This window comes from Seriola lalandi, unplaced genomic scaffold (assembly GCF_002814215.2).
Source record: "Seriola lalandi dorsalis isolate HSWRI2012SDOR001 ecotype SW California unplaced genomic scaffold, Sedor1 jcf7180002054926, whole genome shotgun sequence".
Taxonomy (NCBI): domain Eukaryota; kingdom Metazoa; phylum Chordata; class Actinopteri; order Carangiformes; family Carangidae; genus Seriola; species Seriola lalandi.
The window spans coordinates 703,694-723,707 of record NW_019525478.1 but is presented as its reverse complement, the minus strand read 5'-3'; the positions used below and the strand labels follow the sequence as shown (position 1 = coordinate 723,707).

The 20,014-nt window shown below is 44.8% G+C and overlaps 2 protein-coding genes across 3 annotated transcripts; both read left to right on the top strand.

Moving 5' to 3' along the window:
- The first annotated feature begins 2 nt into the window (after positions 1–2).
- On the top strand, positions 3–16,777 carry srebf2 (sterol regulatory element binding transcription factor 2). 2 transcript variants are annotated; one of them, XM_023431645.2, is made up of 20 exons: positions 3–338; positions 4,463–4,842; positions 5,418–5,610; positions 5,805–5,965; positions 6,207–6,359; positions 6,444–6,725; positions 6,813–6,927; positions 7,028–7,179; positions 7,970–8,174; positions 8,273–8,448; positions 8,943–9,192; positions 9,396–9,565; positions 9,704–9,875; positions 10,013–10,130; positions 10,247–10,356; positions 10,946–11,078; positions 11,670–11,841; positions 12,532–12,708; positions 13,636–13,747; positions 13,966–16,777. In XM_023431645.2, the coding sequence occupies exons 1-20, from the start codon at positions 257–259 to the stop codon at positions 14,178–14,180; spliced, it is 3,528 nt and encodes a 1,175-aa protein (XP_023287413.1). In that variant the 5' UTR covers positions 3–256; the 3' UTR covers positions 14,181–16,777. The 2 variants fall into 2 exon arrangements, with proteins under 2 accessions (XP_023287413.1, XP_023287412.1); XM_023431644.2 differs by having other exon boundaries at positions 4–338; positions 13,963–16,777.
- Positions 16,778–17,509: 732 nt separating this feature from the next.
- nol12 (nucleolar protein 12) lies at positions 17,510–19,740 on the top strand. The gene is made up of 6 exons (XM_023431669.2): positions 17,510–17,675; positions 18,220–18,325; positions 18,423–18,471; positions 18,581–18,726; positions 18,876–18,973; positions 19,253–19,740. Exons 1-6 carry the CDS (start codon positions 17,566–17,568, stop codon positions 19,446–19,448), a joined length of 705 nt encoding a protein of 234 aa, XP_023287437.1. The 5' UTR covers positions 17,510–17,565; the 3' UTR covers positions 19,449–19,740.
- The last annotated feature ends 274 nt before the right edge of the window (positions 19,741–20,014 follow it).

The following is a 20,014-nucleotide window of genomic DNA, read 5'->3' as shown; positions in this document are numbered from 1 at the left end:
TAATGAACGTAAAACAAGATGGCGTCGTCTTAAGCATAAATCGTTGTGAATGAGTTTATCGGACGTGAAAGTCTGCCTCTCTTGAGGCGCTGGTGTCGTTTCGCGGTTGTTCCGGGGGGAATAACGTAAATCTTCACGGTCAGACAGGTGTGTTGTTGGCGCCGCCGGACGCCACAGAAAGAGGCCGCGGACGTTGTTAATTTCCTCCTGCGACCCTCCGGTTACAGCCGGAGAGGGCGAGCTGCGGACGGACAGGATGGACACCGGGGAGTACATGGAGACCATGGACCCGACTTTAGCGGAATTAGGGGACGAATTCACCTTGGGAGACATCGACGGTGAGTAGTTGTGTCCCCCGCTGACGGTGTCAAGTGTCGGCGTTTCCTTAAATAAGTTAGCGTCGGCCCGTTTCCGCTCGGTCTGACAGCTCCGCGAGATGCTCATCCTGCCGAGGTCTGTGTTTGAAACATGCGAAAGCTTTCAACACAAACTTTAGTAGCTTATTTAAAGTACATTTAAAGTTACACTTCCTGTTGTTTTAACACCATTTAGAACGACAGTCTTATTTACTTACTTTCTGTGCATTCATCACGTTTATTTTTTTACTCATTTCAAATACACACAACATCATCTGGCCTTTTTTTTTGTTGTTGTTGTTGTTGTTGCACATTTTGACTCATGGAGTCCTCCATAATTTGTACACTGGGTATAACATCTTAGGCTTAAAGTTTTATTATGCTCCATGATTATTTCAGTGCTGTGTATCAAAAAGAAAAAAACAAACAGTCAAGTGAGTGGAGTGATATTTTCCATGAGGCTGAGCATCAGTGAGAGGTGTCAAACATCAGAGAAGCTGTAAGAGTGAAACTTGCTCACCAAGTTTGAATGTTTTATTACCATAAGCCAAGTTCCATGAAAAGAAACCCCCTTCAAAACAACCGTGTAGTTAGTTTATTTATTTAATTTTAGTTTCATGTCAAGATTTAAGTTTTTTTGTAGAGTTTTTTTTTAAATGAAGAAACACGTTCCCATGTTCTTCAGCGTCCTTTCTGAGCTCATTGAAGTGTGTTGGACAACGTCTCTGTAAAGATCCAGCTCTGCACTCTGCAAGCTGGCACAGAGCATCCCCGATCAAATCTCCCTCTAATCAAAACAAGTTTCAGTCTTTGGCACACAGTGAAAGGACCGGGCTTTTGGTGTAACGCTCGCCAGCGCAGAGTCACCAGATTTCCATTAGGGTGGAATTTTACTGAATGCTAAGTCACCAGACCGGACTGATGGACTGCATATATATGTGTGTGTGTGTGTGTGTGTGGTTTCAGACAGTGTCGGATGAAACTGATTTTCAGGGCAAACTGCTGTAACGGATAATGGATTTAACTCACCAATACGCAGCAGCACAATAACAAGGCCACAGTATGTAACAAACAATAATGGTCAGCATTGATGAGACTGCACACAAGCTTATGAAACATTCCTGAAACTCTACCTGCCTTCGGTGTCTGGTGTTAATTCTCCCTTCAAAGGGGGCTTTTACACAGAATGAGCAGACAGCACCCCCCCAGCCACAGTTATGTAATCCCACTTAATCATTGTGTCAAAAGACAGGAATGTACAGATTGTGTGAGAGAGAGAGAAATGACAGCTGATGAATTCGCAGGAAAGCTGCAGCAAAGTCAGCCCACGCTCACATTTTGTTTTGACCTAGTCTCCGTTTGCCCCACAGCTAATTGATAATTACTATTTCCCCCATTAGACAGAGCAGCCAACTGCAGAAAAATGAACTTCAGTTACAGAAATCATGGGCACTATCTCCTTAATAATTCAGAGGAGACCTTGTGGTTTTCTTTTGAGAACTTAAATGGGATCTCAGCTGACTGGTGATGGCTTTTATTTGTCTCTTTGTGCAGCAGCTGGTTAACCGTACAGCTCGAAAGATATTTAACCTTTGTTCTTCAGACGAGCCATGTGCATTTCACGAGACGGTCAGGTCTTAGAGGCCCCTGTAAGGGCTCAAGCAGTTGACCCTATATTCATCTCCAGCATTCTCCCTCTCCCAATTATTCCCTTAGCAACTGTGGCACTGGTTATATAACCTATTTTCTTTGCTCTGAGCAGCCTAGGAAACTGTCCCCCTTTGATGGATTTACCCTTTGTGTCAGCTTGTCTGAAGCACTGGGGGCTCAGAGCTGCTTTGTCCTGTCTGCCATTAGCAGTCCACCCCCCATGGAGGTGTACAAATGCATGGTTTTGTGTGTCTGCCTACATAATGTGTGCACGTATACGTGGCATGTGAGGGACAGGCTGGTAAAAGCTCCTGAACAGAAACAATGGTTTGAGCTCCTAAAATTGTTTCCTGCTATTCTCTGCGTGCACGGTTTATTGTTCTGAGTTTGACCATCATAAGTCACAGTTATGTCCAGGTTTGAGGAAGTAACACCACTGTTAATGCACTGCAATGAACAGATCAAACATACACAGTCATAACTTACAGAACTTGTCCCCAGTTAGCAATTATGTGACCCTCATATTAACATTGTAGACACCAGAAACAGAAATATATGAGGTGGTATAGATAATACTTTTATCGCTTTAGACACTATATTGCAATATAATGAGGCTGTAATAAGCCTTCATCTTGCTGACATACATGAAAACCCTTGGTGTTGTAATGGTGCTCAGTTTTATGTGACTGCTGTCTTGACTTCTCAGCTTCATACACCTAGTCTAGCATCCTAGCCCTCTTTTAGTGTTGTGTTTATTGTAAAATCTGTCATCATAACGGCTATAAAAAAAAAACAAAATAAAATGCATCCTGCAGCTTTGCACTACACCAGAAACAAAGCTAAATTAAAGGAGCCAAGCCAATAAACTAAGAAGTGTGTATTTCATTGCATTTCATTTGACATTATTTCAGATTGATAGTCTATATCAGACAAAGATAAGAGATAAAAAAGATTAAAGATGAGAGATAAAATAATTTTTTCATTCATGGTCCACGGTACTACGGTTGATATTGTGTAGAGGAGTCAATATAAAATTGCATTAGAGTAAATCAGAATATTATCACTGGTCTCATGAGTCGGGATGTGCGTAGTGATTTCATGTCACTGAAAAAGTCAATACATGCGGCCTGTGGATTTGATTTTCTGGCCTCGCTCCGCCGTATAGTGAGACAGAGTTCAAGGCTGCAGCGTCTGCTTGTTGACACTTCGCTGACCCTGACGGCTGAACGTCTCTCAGTGATATAGATTAATCTGGGCGGCTTTGACAACACGGAGCCTGTAAGGCAGTAAGTCAAAAGTCCTACGGTTCAAAGTCCCGGTCCAAGCTGGAAAATATATGTAATATTATTTTGTGATATTTACACTGTAAATTTCATGATATTATGAATTTTATTTCTTACTCCACAGCAGCACAAACTTCACAGCTTCCAAAATGACAACAAAGCAACACCTCTATAAAACACCTCGATCAAACGGTTCCAACAAAACAAAATTATAATCTTAATGAAGAGAGGATGTGTTACAGGGCTGTTGTATTAGACTGCTTCAGCTGGGTGACCCTGATAAAACAAGTGAGTGTGTACTTGTTGTGCCGCCCAACATATGCAGCTTCACTTCTTCTAATGAGTCTTTAATAAGTAACACCAGTTTTTTTTATTGTTTCCTAACTGCTGCATGTTAGCAACAAATTACTGAATGCCGGTCGGTGGCATTTAACGTTCTGCACAGTCGTGTTTAATAACAGGGGCCGTGCACGTTCGTCATCATTACAATGCCATTCTTTATCTGAGTGCTCTTTTACCCAGCTCTCATTGTCTTTAAGGGCCATCGGCAAGATTAGTTTACTTTCTCAAGGTTGTCTGTCTGAAGGCCGTTGGCTTCGTGTGCGATGGGCTCACTGGTTTATGACCAGAACAGTAGCTGTTTCTATCCTCACACATGTGCCACGTCAAGGTCAGGCCATGAAATACTCTGTGCTTCTTCCAGTCTTATCTGTTAGTGGCAAACAGCTTTCACATCTACAGTGGGGCAACTTTACCACCTTATATTTAGTTTCAGTTGATGAGATCTCTCTCAAGGTTATTTGAGGCACTTGAAAGCAACACATAGATTATGACCTGTTAGCTTAATGTTGGGTGTTAGGCAAGACCTTGGCTGGAGCGCTTTCAAGTAATTGTCATCGTCATCATCATCGGTCATGGGAGTTAATTTCTGTTGCAAATGTTGTTCTACAGATTTCACAATATGATGCAGTTTCTGCTCTTAGTGACACGGAGCTACTGCAGAGTGATACAGTAAATCCAAAATGTCTTTAGTTAAATCAGCTTTCTTTGTTTATCACCATTTGAACACGTCAGTTCCTCATCACATGTTTTCATGATTCAGTGGATTTCATTTGATTTCGTGATCAGAGCCGAGCTTACTGTGATGTCCATTCTGTTTTTCTATCTCCTCAGAGATGCTGCAGTTTGTCAGTAACCAGGTGGGGGACTTCCCGGACTTGTTTGAGGACCAGATGACCCCCGCAGGCTCCCTACAGAGTGGCGTTGCCAGCGTTACCCCGCGTCCCGCCATTCAAACCCCTCAAACCCCCCAAACTCCCCAGGCACCAACCGCTGTTGCCTACCAGAGCTCCAGCGTTAACCTCGCCGCCTCCCAGACACTGTCTCCCCAGTCTTTACCCCTCACCCCTCCCCTCACTCCCGCCCAGACCCCCTCCCCCGCCACCGCCTCAGCACCGCAGCAGGTGACCCGCAGCCCTCCGCTCCTTCAGCCACGGCCTCAGGTCCAAGCCATCCAGCCTCAGCCCCAGCAGACGGCTCAGCCTACCATCCAGGTATCAGCTATCTGACACCGCTTTGACACGAGACCTGTGCTTGACATGGGCAGTAACCCACATTTCACTCATCCTACCAGTAGGTCGAACAGGATACAGTTTCAGTTTTACCCACGATGAGCGTAGTGAAAGTTGTGTTCAGGGTCGAGCTGTTAGAGGTTTAAATCACTGCGTGGGCCTGGGAGGGGCGTGTGACCGCAGCGGTGATGGATTAGCGCTTTAAGGTGCCCGCCTCTCCAGCTGTAACTTCCTTGTCTTTATTGGAGATGGTGTGGATCCATTTTTCTGTTGTTGTGCCATCCGCACTAAAAAAGCTTCTGCTGACATGAGAAAAAGTTTTCAGAACACTGACAGACTGTAAAATATAATATCCAGCTCAGCATCCCCACAAACACCAGTGCACGTCTCAGCAAAACTGTAGTCAGCTTGAAAGATGAAGTTTATTGTCCTGAGTGAAAAACCTTTTTCCTAAAACAGTACATCAAAAAAACGGCAGATAAACTGTCTCCTGTACAACAAACTTTAATATTCTCGGGGCTGAGTGTTTTTTTGTTTTTTTTTTAACTTAACTGCAGATGCACACCCAGGGGATCCCCATGCAGACCCAGAGCTTCCCGGTCCACACCATAGTTCAGACCCACAGCCAGACGCCCCTTCCCATCCAGACCCAGGCGGCCCAAACTGTGATGATTGCCTCCAACGGCGGGCAGTCACGTTTCATCCAGAACCCGGTCATCTGCCATCAGAGCCCCACTTCTGGTTTCCAAGGTGACTAAAGAGAAGAAGAGCAGGGTGTTGTTTTTTGTTGTTTTGACTATGACTATCATCATGCAACGTCTTTTTTATTATCATCATTATTATTATTATTATTACATGTTGCAGTAATATGGTTTGTTCTTTGGATCTATATCAGGACCACGGTGTATTTTGATTTATCCATCATCTTGTCTCCTCTTCCCCAGTCCTCCAACCGCAGATGCAGAGCATCATGACATCACAGCAGCTCCAGCCGGTGACTTTTCAGCATCAGCGTGTTCTGACTCCAACAGGTCAAACCATCCAGACTCTCTCCACAGCCCCGACCACAGTCCACACTGTGCAACAGCAGGTGCAGCAAGTACCGGTGAGTCACATCGCTGCTGTGCTGCTGCTGGTTGCTGGTTTGGACGAGTCATCACAGTTTTTAACGTTGCTGATAGATACGATGATAAGTTGATATCTGTCTAGAAATATCATATTTTTATAGAGAACAGTTTTGTTGGTGTAGGTTGGTGTAGACGCAGACATGAGTCGAGCCACAGCAGATCTAAATATCTGAGTTTTTAATTCTTTAAAATGCTTATGAGCAAACATCTTTCCTCCAGGTTCTGGTCCAGCAGCCTCAGATTCTGAAGACAGATTCTCTGGTTCTCACAACACTTAAACCAGACGGCACCCAGGTGCTGTCCACCATGCAGAGCCCCACAGGGATCACCACTTTGACCACGCCCATCCAGAACACAGCCCTGCAAGTCCCGGTATGAAGCCAGCACTACTACCATCACAACTCTGGCCCCTAAAAACACTGAAACTAATTTCCTGCCACTGATTTCTGCCCCCAGACGCTGATGAGCAGCAACATCCTGACCACCGTCCCCGTAGTGATGGGAGGAGGAGACAAGCTGCCGATCAAGCAGCTACAGCCAGGCTCCTCCCACTGCGCAAACGGAGCCAGATCGAACGTCGACCAGGGCCAGATGACGGCAGGAGGAGTGGGCCCGGGAGGAGTCGTGAAGGAGGGCGAGAGGAGGACGACCCACAACATCATTGAGAAGAGGTATCGGTCCTCCATCAACGACAAAATCGTGGAGCTCAGAGACCTGGTGATGGGCAACGACGCAAAGGTTAGTGATTTAAACACTGGCATATTAAACATTAAGAGAAAAAAATCCTGGATCCTCACATGTTCTCCTTCATCTCTTTCTTCCCAGATGCATAAATCAGGCGTGCTGAGGAAGGCCATTGACTACATTAAATACCTGCAACAGGTCAACCACAAGCTGCGACAGGAGAACCTGGCCCTTAAAATGGCAAACCAGAAGAACAGTGAGTGTTTCACATTAAAGAAAAGAAAGAATAACGTCGTCGTCGGCAGCAGCAGGGGGGTGAGATTTTAACGAGGGGTCTCTCTCTCTGTCTGTCTCAGAGCCGGTGACGCTGTCCGAAGATGTGGAGCTCAAACAGGAAATAGTGATGATGTCACCTCCAGCCTCGGACTCTGGTTCCGGTTCGCCTCACCAATTCTCCCCTTACTGTGTCGACTCGGAGCCGGGCAGCCCCTTACTGGATCACGATCAGGTAACAGACCGATTGGCTCAGTGTGTGTGTGTGTGTGTGTGTGTGTGTGTGTGTGTGTGTGTGTTTATGGCTTTTTTTGGAGCATGAAGTAACAACAGCTAGAAGACTTTTATTGTGAAGGAAGGAGGTGCAGACATACTGTTTGTATCCAGGTGTTGAGATTGTTAATTGCTAATTTTAACATCTACATTTATAAAAACAGGTACAGGCTGCAGTTTTCTCACAAACCAGATCTGCATTTTCTTAATCAATCATGAGACTTTTAGAGGATGTGAAACGTTTTTACACTCGTCCTGTTGTGAATATATATATATATAATATTCACACAAGGTGAAGAGAGTCCTCATCACTGAGGCCTTTTTCTCTCTTATACATAAATGCATAAAAACCACATTTGTGAAGCTTGTCTATCAGTCACATCAGGAACTCTCCCGTCAGGCTCTCGGAGCTTGGCTGTTTGACAGGTTTTTCTCCTTCATTCTTATCTGCAGTAAAGATGCCAGGCGACGCTTGAACTCGTTTTTCAGTCGTCATGAATTTATTTCTTCTGTGGCAGCGAAATGCATGACACCAGCCTTCGGAAACTTAACTGCAGGTTAAACTGGGATAACGAAAACACTAAGGGCTGACTCACTCGCTAGCTTAGCAACGTCAAGGCTGCAAACAACCAATAATTCAGCGTTCATTGAAAAAGGATGTCTGACCTCCACAACGCCACTTTTTGCGACTGTAATTTCCAGAAAAATTCATTATTGTGAACCTGTTCTCTCTCTCTCTCTCTCTCTCGCAGGTGAAGAGTGAGCCAGATTCTCCCGGCTCTGTTGGAGTGATGGATCGCTCTCGACTGCTTCTCTGCGCCCTGACCTTCTTCTGCCTGTCCCTGAACCCGCTGCCGTCTCTCCTGGGCTCCGAAGCCTCAGGGAGCCACGGCCTGTCCACGGGTCACGGTCCATCCAGAACACTTGTCTGGTTCCCGAGTCACACGCAGGACTTCGGTGAGCAGGGCAGACCCCGCTTTTCTTTTTTTATATCAGGGTTCACTCTATCATACATTTCTTAAATTTCCGTGTTTCATCTCTTCTCGTCCTCGCAGCATCCTGGCTGCGGTGCCTGTTGCCGTGGGTGATGGTGTGGGTGCTGAGCGGGGTGGGAGCAGTGTGGGGCTGTGTAAGGGTGCTCTATCTGTGGGAGCCCGTCACACCCCTTCACTCCCCGAAATCTGTGTCCTTCTGGAGGCATCGCAAACAAGCCGACCTGCATCTCAACAGGGTGAGTTCGCATGCGCCCTGGGAGATGAGCTGGACTACGTTGAAATGGCGGCTCTTCTTGTGGCGAGCTAAGACCAACCAAGAAAAACATTTACTGGTTTTTATATATTTTCCCCTTGCGTAATATTGTCTTGTGTTATGGGAACCTCTCAGAAAGGAGTGACGTAGCATTTCCAAATATAGGGAAAAGAAATGATCACGCTATTTATTTCATGTGACGGTGTAAATATTGGCTCCACCCCTTCTGTCATCTTCTATTTTGGATGTGCTAGAAGTGTCAGATTTGATGTTTTCTCACCTATTGAAGAGCGCTTCACCCAGTTTGCTTTGGTTCTCACCGTATTGATGTCTCGGTTCAGACTCGCCCTTCACTGCACAGGTTTATTTTTAGCGTTCAAATCATGTTCAGATTTAACTCGTGACCTTCATTTCATCTCTCCTGCCAGACTTAACAGAATACTAAACAGCTCATTCTTTTTCTCCTGCTTCCCGCAGGGAGATTACACAGCAGCAATGGCCAGTTTAGAGACCTGCTTGTCCGTCTTGACCAGGGCTCTTCCATCAACCACTCTCGACCTGGTTTGCTCACTGTCCTGGAATCTGATTCGCTACTGCTTGCATCGTCCGACTCCCTTGGGTTGGCTGGTTCACCAGGTCAGAGGAAAGCATGAGGGGGAGGAGGCTAGGACCAGTGCGAAGGACGCAGCGCTGGTTTACCACCGGCTGAGCCAGCTGCAACTCACAGGTGAGTGTTGAGGACAACGTGGGCCGCTGCGGTACGCAGTCCCTGGTGATATGATTCACAGTTTGAAGTTAATGAGCTACCGAATGAGTCTTCAGACAGCGCCAGGAAAAGCAAACAGTGGTTAAATGAGTGATTTCACATGCTATGACGACTTGAAGGCAGTGATACAATCTCTCTCTCTCTCTCTCTCTCTCTGTCTGTAGGAAAGCTGCCTCAGCGTAGCAGCCTGTGGGCTTTGTCTCTCTCTCTCAGTGCTGTCAACCTCAGCGAAAGCGCCCAAGGCAAGATGGCTCCCGCCCAGCTCACCCAGATCTATGTCACTGCAGCGACAGCCCTGCGCACCGTGCTGGGCCACCACCTCTCCTGCCTGCCTGTACGTCTCTGGCTCGGTCCATCGTCCGTCTGTCGTCACTCTCTCTTTGAATATTTGTCTCAAAAATCACCACAAAAGCATAAACAGGCAGAGGAGATCATTTATTTCACTCACTCATCATTAGCTTCTTTCTCTCAGGGTTACCTGTTGAGCTGTGCGGAGAGTGTGGCCAGCCAATCAGACACCAAGCCCATCCCTGACTGCCTGCGTTGGCTCTTCACTCCATTGGGCAGGCAGTTCTTCCTGAGCTGTGATTGGTCAGTCAAGTCGGAGAGCAGCGACGGCGTGTACACTTCTCAGAGAGACTCAGGTACGTCTCGAATGGAGGAGTTGGTCTTTCTGTCACACTTGTGTTGTTTCTTTGTTTAGGTTTAGTTTTGTAACCTAAAATAAATCTTGTGTGCTATAATTTACCTGTTCCTCTTTGCAACGACTTCCTTCCTTCAGCTGACCCCATCGCCCAGCTGCACCGCTGTTTCTGCAGGAAGCTCTTGGAGAGAGCCGTTCACACCCTCATCCAGCCGCAGAGCGACTCTGACGCAGGCAAACGCAAGAACGACTCTGGGTGAGGCGCCGCTGCGGCACCAGGCTCTTCACTCCCCGCTGATAATGTGTTTTGTGACAGTTTGGTGTGAATTAAAGATTTACCTCCTTATTTTTCCTGGTTTGTTTCTTTTTCAGGGAGTTTTCCAGTGCCCTGGAGTTCCTCCAGTTGTTGAACAGCTGCACAGAGGACTCTCCTTCCCCTCCTCCTCCCTTCTCGACTCCTCCCAATCACACCACCACTCCAGGTATGAATAGCATGAAGAGAACAAACCCTTCCCATTTGCAAAGAAGTATGAATCACATAGGATGTTTGTGTGCGGAAGCTCTTCAGTGAAGATTAACCAGATAGCCATCTGAGTTATTACAGTCAACATGAATGGATTTTCTTGGCTCCGTTCGCCGTACACTGACAGCCGATTTAGCTTTGGGATTAATTTTTTTATTGGATTATCTCAGATAAGTCTTGCAGTCATTGATTTATGCTAATAAATGACTTGCAGTGCACATTGGTGATCTGTTCAAGCAGTGTTAATTAGCTACAGTCTTAATCAATTAATTCTTCTTGGTCTCACAGTGAGCCATGCTGCACACAGAGCGTTACACACACACACACACACACACACACACACGGCTATTGATACAGCAGGAAAGTTGCAAGAGACAAAGGGACGGGGGGGGTCGGTCTCACCCTACAGCTCTTTTCTCATTTGACACTTCAGGCTCGACAAAACAAAACCCCCAAAAAGTCACTAATTTCACCGACTTCTGCTTCACTTGTTGTTGTTCATTTCATTTTTTTCTTTCTAAATAATTTCCCTCCCTTCTTCCTGCCAGTGGGCGACCCAGTGAGTCGCTGGTGGGCTTTGGTCCTGAAGGCCGCCGTGCATTGGCTGCAGGGCGATGATGTCGCAGTGAGGTCACTGTTGGCGGAGGCGGAGCGGATGCCGAGGGCTCTACACACTCTTGAGTAAGTGACGGTTAAAACTCGTTACAGTTTGTCAAAACCTCTCACTACAATACAGAATAAACACGGTGAAGGTGAGATTGTTCAGCTGGTGACATTAGATGAATCTTTTGAGCTCTGACTAATTTAAGATCATTTCTAACTGGATCCAGAGACATGGAAGTCATCTCGTCTGCACAGGATTATAGATCCCAACCCTCTGCATTAAATTAAACTGAAGGATGTTAATAAAAACTAGAACCCGACCGATATTGAAAGCAGGATATTTTACAGTTTAACAATAAACTTTACTGTCCAGAATGACATCAGTGTAAATTTCACTGGGAATTAAATAAAAAAACTATAAAGATAAAAACATAAGAACAAAGATGTATATATATAGTTATATATTTAACATGAATGAAAACAAATATAACTTGACTTGACCCGAGCAACTCCACTGTGTTATTGCTTGTTAATAAAAGTTTTCATATCAGCGCATATCGGAGAATATATGCGCCGATACCCATATATATCTGTGATAAGCCGATATCGGCTCTAATAAGAACCAGCAGTGACCCTCCTCACGGTTCCTCTCTGACCTCTGTGTTTCAGCCACCCTCTTCCTAAAGCTGTGCTGCTGCTTTGCAAAGCGGTTCAGATGAGTCTGTCGCCTCTGAAGGGAGAAGGAGCAGTAGCCTGCCTGTCCCACTGCGACAGAGCCAGCAGCTACCTGCGCTCCAGCATCTCGGTGCCGCTCACCCAGTCCGGGAACTGGCTGAACAAGGTAGAACACCAAGAAGCTGTCGCACACACTGTCACTAATATCTCTTTCAGATCTCCCGCTGGGTTTGTGGTCGGAGTATTTGTTATGTAATCTTGTCTTCTATCTTTCAACCACATGCATGATGGTACAGACACTGAAAAACCTGCTTTGTACTGGTGCTTCATATCAGATGCATACATACAGAGACACACACACACACACACACACACACATTGCATGCACAGTTGGGGTCAGGGCAGGCTGACGTGGGGCTGTGCATGCATGTGTGTGTGTTTGTGTTTGTGTGTGTGTGTGTGTGTATGTGTGTGTGTGTGTGTGTGTGTATGTGGGTGGCAGGAGGTGGCTGTGGTGCATTGTAGTTGCATTGCATGATCCTGAAGCCGAGTGCAATGTGTCTGCAGTGCAGTACAGAGGCCTCCCCAATCTGCACGCACCCGCTACACACCCCACCCCTGCACATGGGACAGCACTGATGTTCACGTAGCTTCGCTCGTCACTTCTCGATCATTTTGGCGTGCATGTTGGGCGAGGTGCGCTGGTGACGATGGTGGGTGGCTGTTGTTGGTGGGTTGTGGTTGTACTGGAGATTTATGGGTCTCAAATTCATCTCTTACGAATATAAACTTTAAACTATAACTTTTGTTAATGCACCAAACAGCTCTTTGATCTTTATCCCTCGTCTCTCCTAAGGGGGTGGAGCTCCTGGTCTGTGACCTTCTGCTGACCTTGAGGACCAGTTTATGGCAGCGGGGGGGCAGCAGTAATGGAGAACCTGGCCCGGCACCTGGGTCCCAGTTGGCCGGTTTCCAGAGGGACCTCAGTGCGCTGAGAAAGCTCACACAGTGCCACAGACAGGCGCAACACAAGGTACATCTGAGACGAGACCCGGCGGTTATTGTGTGCGAAGGAATCGGCAGAAGTGAACAGTCACTGCAGTTTGGCTTCTGACATCAGAGAGAAACAATTACAGGATGAGACAGAGACGACACCGACGTCTACTGTGTTTCCTGGGGCGGGCGACTTGGGAGGATGAGTCAGTAGATTAACGTTTTTGATGCCTTTGATTATGTTATAAATAATTTAGCCTGTTAAATCTCAAAAACTACACATCACAAGTTAACAGGGTGCAAAGTGATGTCAGCCAAAACACAAATAATTAGTTTATAATGATTTAACACTGAAAAGCTGTCAACTGTTCACATTTGTAAAAGATGTAGCAGCTATATGCTGAAAGTGAGAGAAACCTCAATATGTTTCTGGCTCTATAGCCTTAAATATTTTCCTAAAACTCTGCTGCGCTGATGATGAGCCTGTAAATCAGCTGGGATCTGCTGATCTTGTTCATGATAATCTATATTTACTGTACCAGCCTTGGAAAATCACTCTTACTAGCTGCAGAAATCTCGCTGCAGTTGAACATATCATCAGTCACACTTGTAAGATTTACAGGAGAAGTCATAACTGTAGCCAGAGGGTCTTTAAGAACTGCTGCGTCCACGGCGTTCTGTGATCATTTGTTATGTTTTGACGAGTGCAAGTCTCCGAAGAACCACATGAACTTCATCATTATCATTATATTAGATTCTGCTGTGAGACGGCCGACTGAGGGATGTTCACTGTTGGTGCTTTGAGGCGCTTTGCGTGAAAGGCTCCACTGAAGGCGGATTATTTCCTGTATATAACCCTGGTAGCAAATGTGCAGTGAAATGAAGTGAGGCCTCGGTGTTTTCCTGCTCCGGCGTCTCCCAGGAAAACAGTCGCTGTGGCTCTGATGTGTTTTTATTTTCCCCGCAGGTGTTTCTTCATGAGACCACAGTGAGGCTGATGGCGGGAGCCAGTCCCACGAGGACACACCAGCTGCTGGAGCACAACCTCCGACGCAGGACACACAGCTCCTACACAGCTGGTAAAGAAGACACCAACTCATACTTACACACAGATTAATAAAATACAGACCTCACTGTTCAAGTTCACCTTGACTGCTGGCTCAGGATCAGCTCCCCTTCGGTTTTTCTTAATCTAAATTATTAACAGTGAACTTGAACACACAAAGAAACCAGGAAGCAACAGACACTAATCTGCTCTTTTCCTCTTCTCCTCCCCCCCTGCTGCTGCTGTCAGAAGGTGAGTGTGTCGTGGGCGAGAGGGAGAGAGCTCATGCCATCCTGCTGGCGTGCCGCCACCTGCCCATGCCGCTGCTAACCCCGCCCGGGCACCGGGCGCGCCTGCTGGCCGAGGCCAAGCGTACCCTGGAGCGGGTGGGAGACCGCCGGTCCCTGCAGGACTGTCAGCAGATTTTGCTGCGCCTCAGTGGAGGCACAACCATCGCAGCCTCCTGAACACACACACACACACACACACACACACACACACACACACACACACACACACACACACACACACACACACACACACACACACACAGTGTGAGAACAAACACACAGATTAGGGCTACTCGCAATACTCTGAAAAAATTAACTGATTTTCCACAATACTTAAAAAGATGTTAACCACACTCATTCACCAACAACGTTTAATTCTGTAACTGTCGCCTGTTCACGCCCTCGTACTGATCCAGGGCCGTGAACATGGACTTTAATCCAAACCGGCACACGTCTCACACACACGCCTGATTTTTAACTGTCACAGCTACATCTAACTCTCAGCCCTGTATCCACACCGCAGCTGAACACATGAAGGCTACACGTTTTGATGCTTAGTTGCATTGTTGCAGCACAATCATGCCCCCTACTGGCCATTAATGTACCATGCTGGCTAACTGCCTTGTTTTAAACAATGCTAAACAACAAGGAAAATCAGGTTAAATAGGCCCCAAAGGGAAAAGGGACCATTATCTCCTAACTGTTTAAATTAATGCAATGCAGCAGTGCATTGATTAGATGTAGGATGCCAAGCTGTACAATCATTTTCAGTGCACAGTAATACGAGTGCTACAATAACCGTGTAATGTCTTGATAAACTTGCAAGCTTCAACTAAGGGCTTTAGGGTATTCAAGAGTAGACAGCCGAGATCTGCTGAGCACGGCTGTTCTGGAAGATGCAGACAGAGAGTAGCGCGCTTTTAACTGTACAGTGCAGAGTAGTGTCTCTCCTTATCTACCTCATACGCTGTACAATGCCAGCATTGTACTGTGGAGCAAAATAGGATACTTAAGCACCATGTCAGTTAATCCCGAATTCGAAAGTGACCGTTTGAAGTGATGCTTCGATCCAGTGCGGCGTCATTCTAATGAAAAACCTTCCTGAGCTGCTTCAGTTAGACTTCAGGATACAGCAGCGCGGCACTGAAGGAATTTGACAGCTACTGCTGACATGTTCCTCACTATTAAGACACAGGGAAGAAATTATTGGATAGGCGGAACATCTAAATAGCAGAGGGAAGCAGTCAATCATGGGCCGATAAGAAAATGCCCACCGAGACACACACACACACATTCACACAAACTCATATATGCTAATGGTCAAAAGTTTTCGAACACCTCAGTTTTTCCAGCTGTTATTTAAATTTACATGAATCATTGTTTCTGAAATGAAAGCGAAGAACAAGGAATCGGCTCGTTGAAACTAAAATTAATGAGAGATTTTGAGTCATCCAGCGGCCGAGCGCACTCGTGACGTTCTTCCTACAGTGGAAATGAAACTGTGTTTGGAAAGTTCATCCCAACGCTGAAGCAGAAGATCCAACGAACGTGTAGCAGTTGTAGTTTATTTTGCCTGGAAACCTGGAAGAATGGGGGTGTTGTAAAACCTTTGACCGGTAGTGTACATATTAAATTAATTACATATGAACTCACAATGTGGTTGTATATAGGTTGTACATAGGCAGATAAACAGAAGTAGAATAAGCAGGAAGTTCTTACCTACGGTTTGAGAGAAGACACACGTAAAGGAAAGCACTGTAAGATGTAAAATGTGGCTCGTAGCGGTCAGACTGACCAGGAGAGCAAAGTCAGCTGAATGTGTTATTCCGCCCAAAAAATCCTTTTACCGTCAAACACTCACCTGCTGTAAACTTGCAAGGTGGTCACTGATGGAGAACGGCAGCTTGAATTCATGATGGACTCGACTGTCCAACTGTGAAATCTGCCTTTTCAAGCTCACAGGTAGTGAGTGAATGATGCTCAAAGGGGTTTTGGGTGGTGTTTCACCTTGTGGTGTCAAATATCAGTGAAGATTGTGAGAAATGTGAGAAATAGTATTTCTTGGAAGCGATGTCCACATATAATGTAAAGCTCTCAAGCGAAATGGCCTTGATGTTATGTAAAAAAAAAAAGAAAAAGAAAAAAAGATTATGTTTCATCATATTTGGATTGATGGAGTTTTAGCTTTGTGAAATCTTTGTCCACTTTGCTTTTTTTGTCAGTCCTATTTTCTGTGCTCCGATTATCTTATTTAATGGTCATGTAATATTAATATAAATGCATTTTTTTGGGTGGGAAGGGAGCAGTTTTGCAATTCTATCATTGTTTTATGTTTGTAAAAGCAGCCTAGGGTCAGAAACTGTCAGAGGGAGAATCTCTAATAGGAAAATGTTGTGTGTTTTATTGGTGAAGAAAAGCCCATGTTTAAACAATTAGCATGATATTCTAGGATAACTCTTGTCTTTGGTACATGCTGCAATTTCTTTGTTGTTTGAAACACACTTATGCTATTAGAAATTTCCAGAACTCTGTCTTCCAGGTCAACTTAAGCTGTCACAATAAGTAATGTAAGGAGTCCTGAAAATACTTATGTATATTTAGATATAGCTTTCCTGACTGGTAAGGGTGTGCAAAGTAACGCTCAACCAGCCACTGGCAGGCTGGAGTTTTTGCTATCAAAATTATGTTATTTGCCTCTTCCCCTTGATGTATTTTATTGTCTGAATTCTGTTCATTTTGATGTTTGTTTTATAATAAAACAACACATGATAGTGCTTTGTAAGTATGTTCTTTCAGTTGTAAAAGTATCACACTGTCTGCAGATGTGTAATTTGAGAAGTACAAATATAAGCACTGACACAGGAAAAAAATAAAATAAAATACCACATTTCACGCTTCATCTGAACGTGAGTGTCGGCCGGGTGTGAATGCCAGTGTGAAGCTGATAACAACAGTTGTGCTTCCTTGGCTTCCTCTTTCACATACTCTCTGTTTAACACAGTGAACACTGTACACCTCCGTCTAAATGAGACACTCCCAGTGATTCACAGAGAGAGATGGCATGCCTGGATCCGGGGTCCCTGCCCCTGGAGGGAGGTGCAGTCTGTTGCAGGAAACAGCTGATCACCATAAAGGTGTCAGAGAGGTCAGGGCAGTGCAAAATTACAAAATAAGAAAATATCAAATAAATTACCTAAATGAAGGAGACTAGAATAGTGGGAGTCATTATATCATGATGGATGGAAGTACAGACTATGTAATCTAATTTTACATTCTCATAAATATATGAGAAGACTTGTTATTAAACACATCATGCTTTCAACCCTTATGCTGTTTCAGACAATGTGCAGTTTAAATTTAAATAAGCAGCAACAGCAGCACCTCATAAAATATTTTTATATAAGCTGAGACGTGATTACAGTCACTGAAGATATATGTTCATTATGTTGTACTAAAACATTTAGGTGGTTCGTGTACGTGTTTCTAGCCGGACAAAGTTAACCGACGCGCTCGGTAGAAAGAGAAGCCGGAAGTAGCGATAGAGTAAACTCACGTGCACAACATGAAAAACACAAAAAAGCACAACAATGGGTCCAAAAAGGGGAAATTCAAGCCAGGGTCGAAGAAAAGAGAAAACAAATGCATCGTAATGTTTGACGACAAAGAGAGAAAGTAAGTTTATCTCTTGACAACGGCTTTTTAAACATATAGCAGCCGTTAGCTAGCACCTTAGCATTAGCTGTCACCGTTCTGTTCCACTAGCAGGTTAGCATTAGCTTTCTATCAAGTAGTTTTGTTATTTTGAAAACATTATCCGCAACCTGTATTATGTGTAGTTGTTAGTGTTTTATGTGATGGTTGTAGTCAACTCAAACCATGTAAGTGCGGATATTTTAAAATACCATTAGGTTTAACAGTTTATAGTTAAGTTTTACTAGGTTTTTCTTTAAACTCTGAAGCTTTTAGGTGATGGTCTCTATCCATTCATTTGTAACTACTGTTAAATTCTTGATTTGTCATTATTTTAGTAATTTACTTTATAAAATAAACCTTAAAAACCCTTATTGTAAGCTATAGGTTTCACTGAAACAATAAACATACCAAGCACAGTTTGATTTAATTAATATTTCTGTTATATATATCCTGTATTATTAACCTGCAGAGACTTTTAAAAGGTGACTGGTTTTCTAAGTTTCTTCCTTTTGTTATCCATCAGTGATTACCTTACTGGTTTCCATAAGCGAAAGGTGGAGAGGAGGAAAGCTGCAGTGGCAGAAATTCGTAAGAAAATCAAGGATGAGCAAATTAGAGTCCGAGAAGAGGTAAGTGTAAAGCAAAAGAGCAGGGAGTTCAAATCTGAACTGTGTGAGCACGTAAGGAAAGGATGCACTGATATTATGTTTGGCTCTCTTCTTCCAGAGGCATAAGGAATATATGAAGATGTTGAAAGAGAGGACGGAAGCTCTTGGTGAGTTAAAAGCAAAAATCAGTCGTAGGTCATTTTATCAATTAGAAGCTTGTGAGAATTTGCATTGATTGTTTTGTTTTTTTTCCCCTCACCTGATTCCATCTGTCAGAGGACTGTGAAGACGATCTGGAAGATGCGATAACCAGTACAACAGAGTCTGTGCAGTTCGATCACCCCAACCACACTGTCACCGTGACAACCATCAGTGATCTTGACCTCACTGGGGCTCACCTGCTTGGACCTGCAGCAATCCAGGTGAACCGTCAAGCCGCAGTGTGCGCTCTTGATGTGTCTAACTGTCGGTTTTAATGCTTGTAGCTCTCCGTCATCACTCTGAAGGAAATCAATAAATTATACTGACGGAAATAAAAATGACATTAACACGTAGAACCTTTGCTTTGAAGGATAATGGGGAGAACAAGGATGAAGACAAGAAGGAGGAAGAGGTGGAGAAAACAACTCCGATGCCAAGAAAAGCCGGCAACCCAATCGTGAACAAAAAGTAAGCTGCTAGTCGTGCACGTCGCCACGTATTAGCATCAATAAGCGTGGCTAGTTTTCCTCATAATAAATTGAATAATTGTTGTCACATTGACATGTTATAATCTAAATGTTGGATTAAGTAATATCAAAGAATACAGAGATGCACACGCACTCTGATTGGTGAGAAATGTGCTGGTGGCGACAGATGTTTCTTAAATTTGTCCGGCTGTCATCTTCCAGCCCCTCTCACTCCAGCTTTGTTTTTCTCTCTCTCTCTCTCACCCCCCTGCTGCTGCAGGATCCGCTCCCTGATGGCGTCGCTCAACACTTACACCAGCAAGGGGAAGAGGAAAGGGAAGCAGGAAGGCCGGAGAGGACGAGGCCGTTCGACAGACAAGAGACCCGGTGTCACGGAGATGAAAAAGAGAACCGGTAGGACCAGCAAGTGGCAGAGACGTCGACAGACTGGAAAGAGAGTGCACCATCAGGACTGAGAGAGTGTGTCTAAAAATACGATGTAAGATCTGAACTGGGAAGAGACTCGACCTCTTGTGTCAGGTTTACGCTCCTGTGTTTGAGCGGGACAAGTGTGTGCTGAAAAGTTTGCAGAAATGGACACAGGACGATGTGGACGCTCAGTGTCTGCGCCTCGTTGGACCGTCTGTTCCTTCAATACTTCCACAGTACCTGCCACTGGAAATCTTCTGCTCAAACTTGTAAATTTTTCAAAGCAAACCTGTTTTTGTAGTGTTATTTCATAAAATAAACTTCACTATATTTACTGAATTATGGATTGAATGAAGGATGAATGTTGCTGATAAGACATCTGATGTTGCAGTCATATGTCACACAGTGTCAGTGTGCTCTGTGTGGAATTTTGTCCCCCTCTGCTCTATTGTTTGATAGGAAACCTGACGCTGTCGTCAACATCCTCTGTAGAACATGAGGAAATCAACCCTCAGCTCTGTGTTTCCTCACAGCCCAGTGTTACCTGTGTGTGATCTAAAGGAGAACCAGCCACTGCTTCTCTGAGAGCATCTTACTCACTGTTCACACGAAG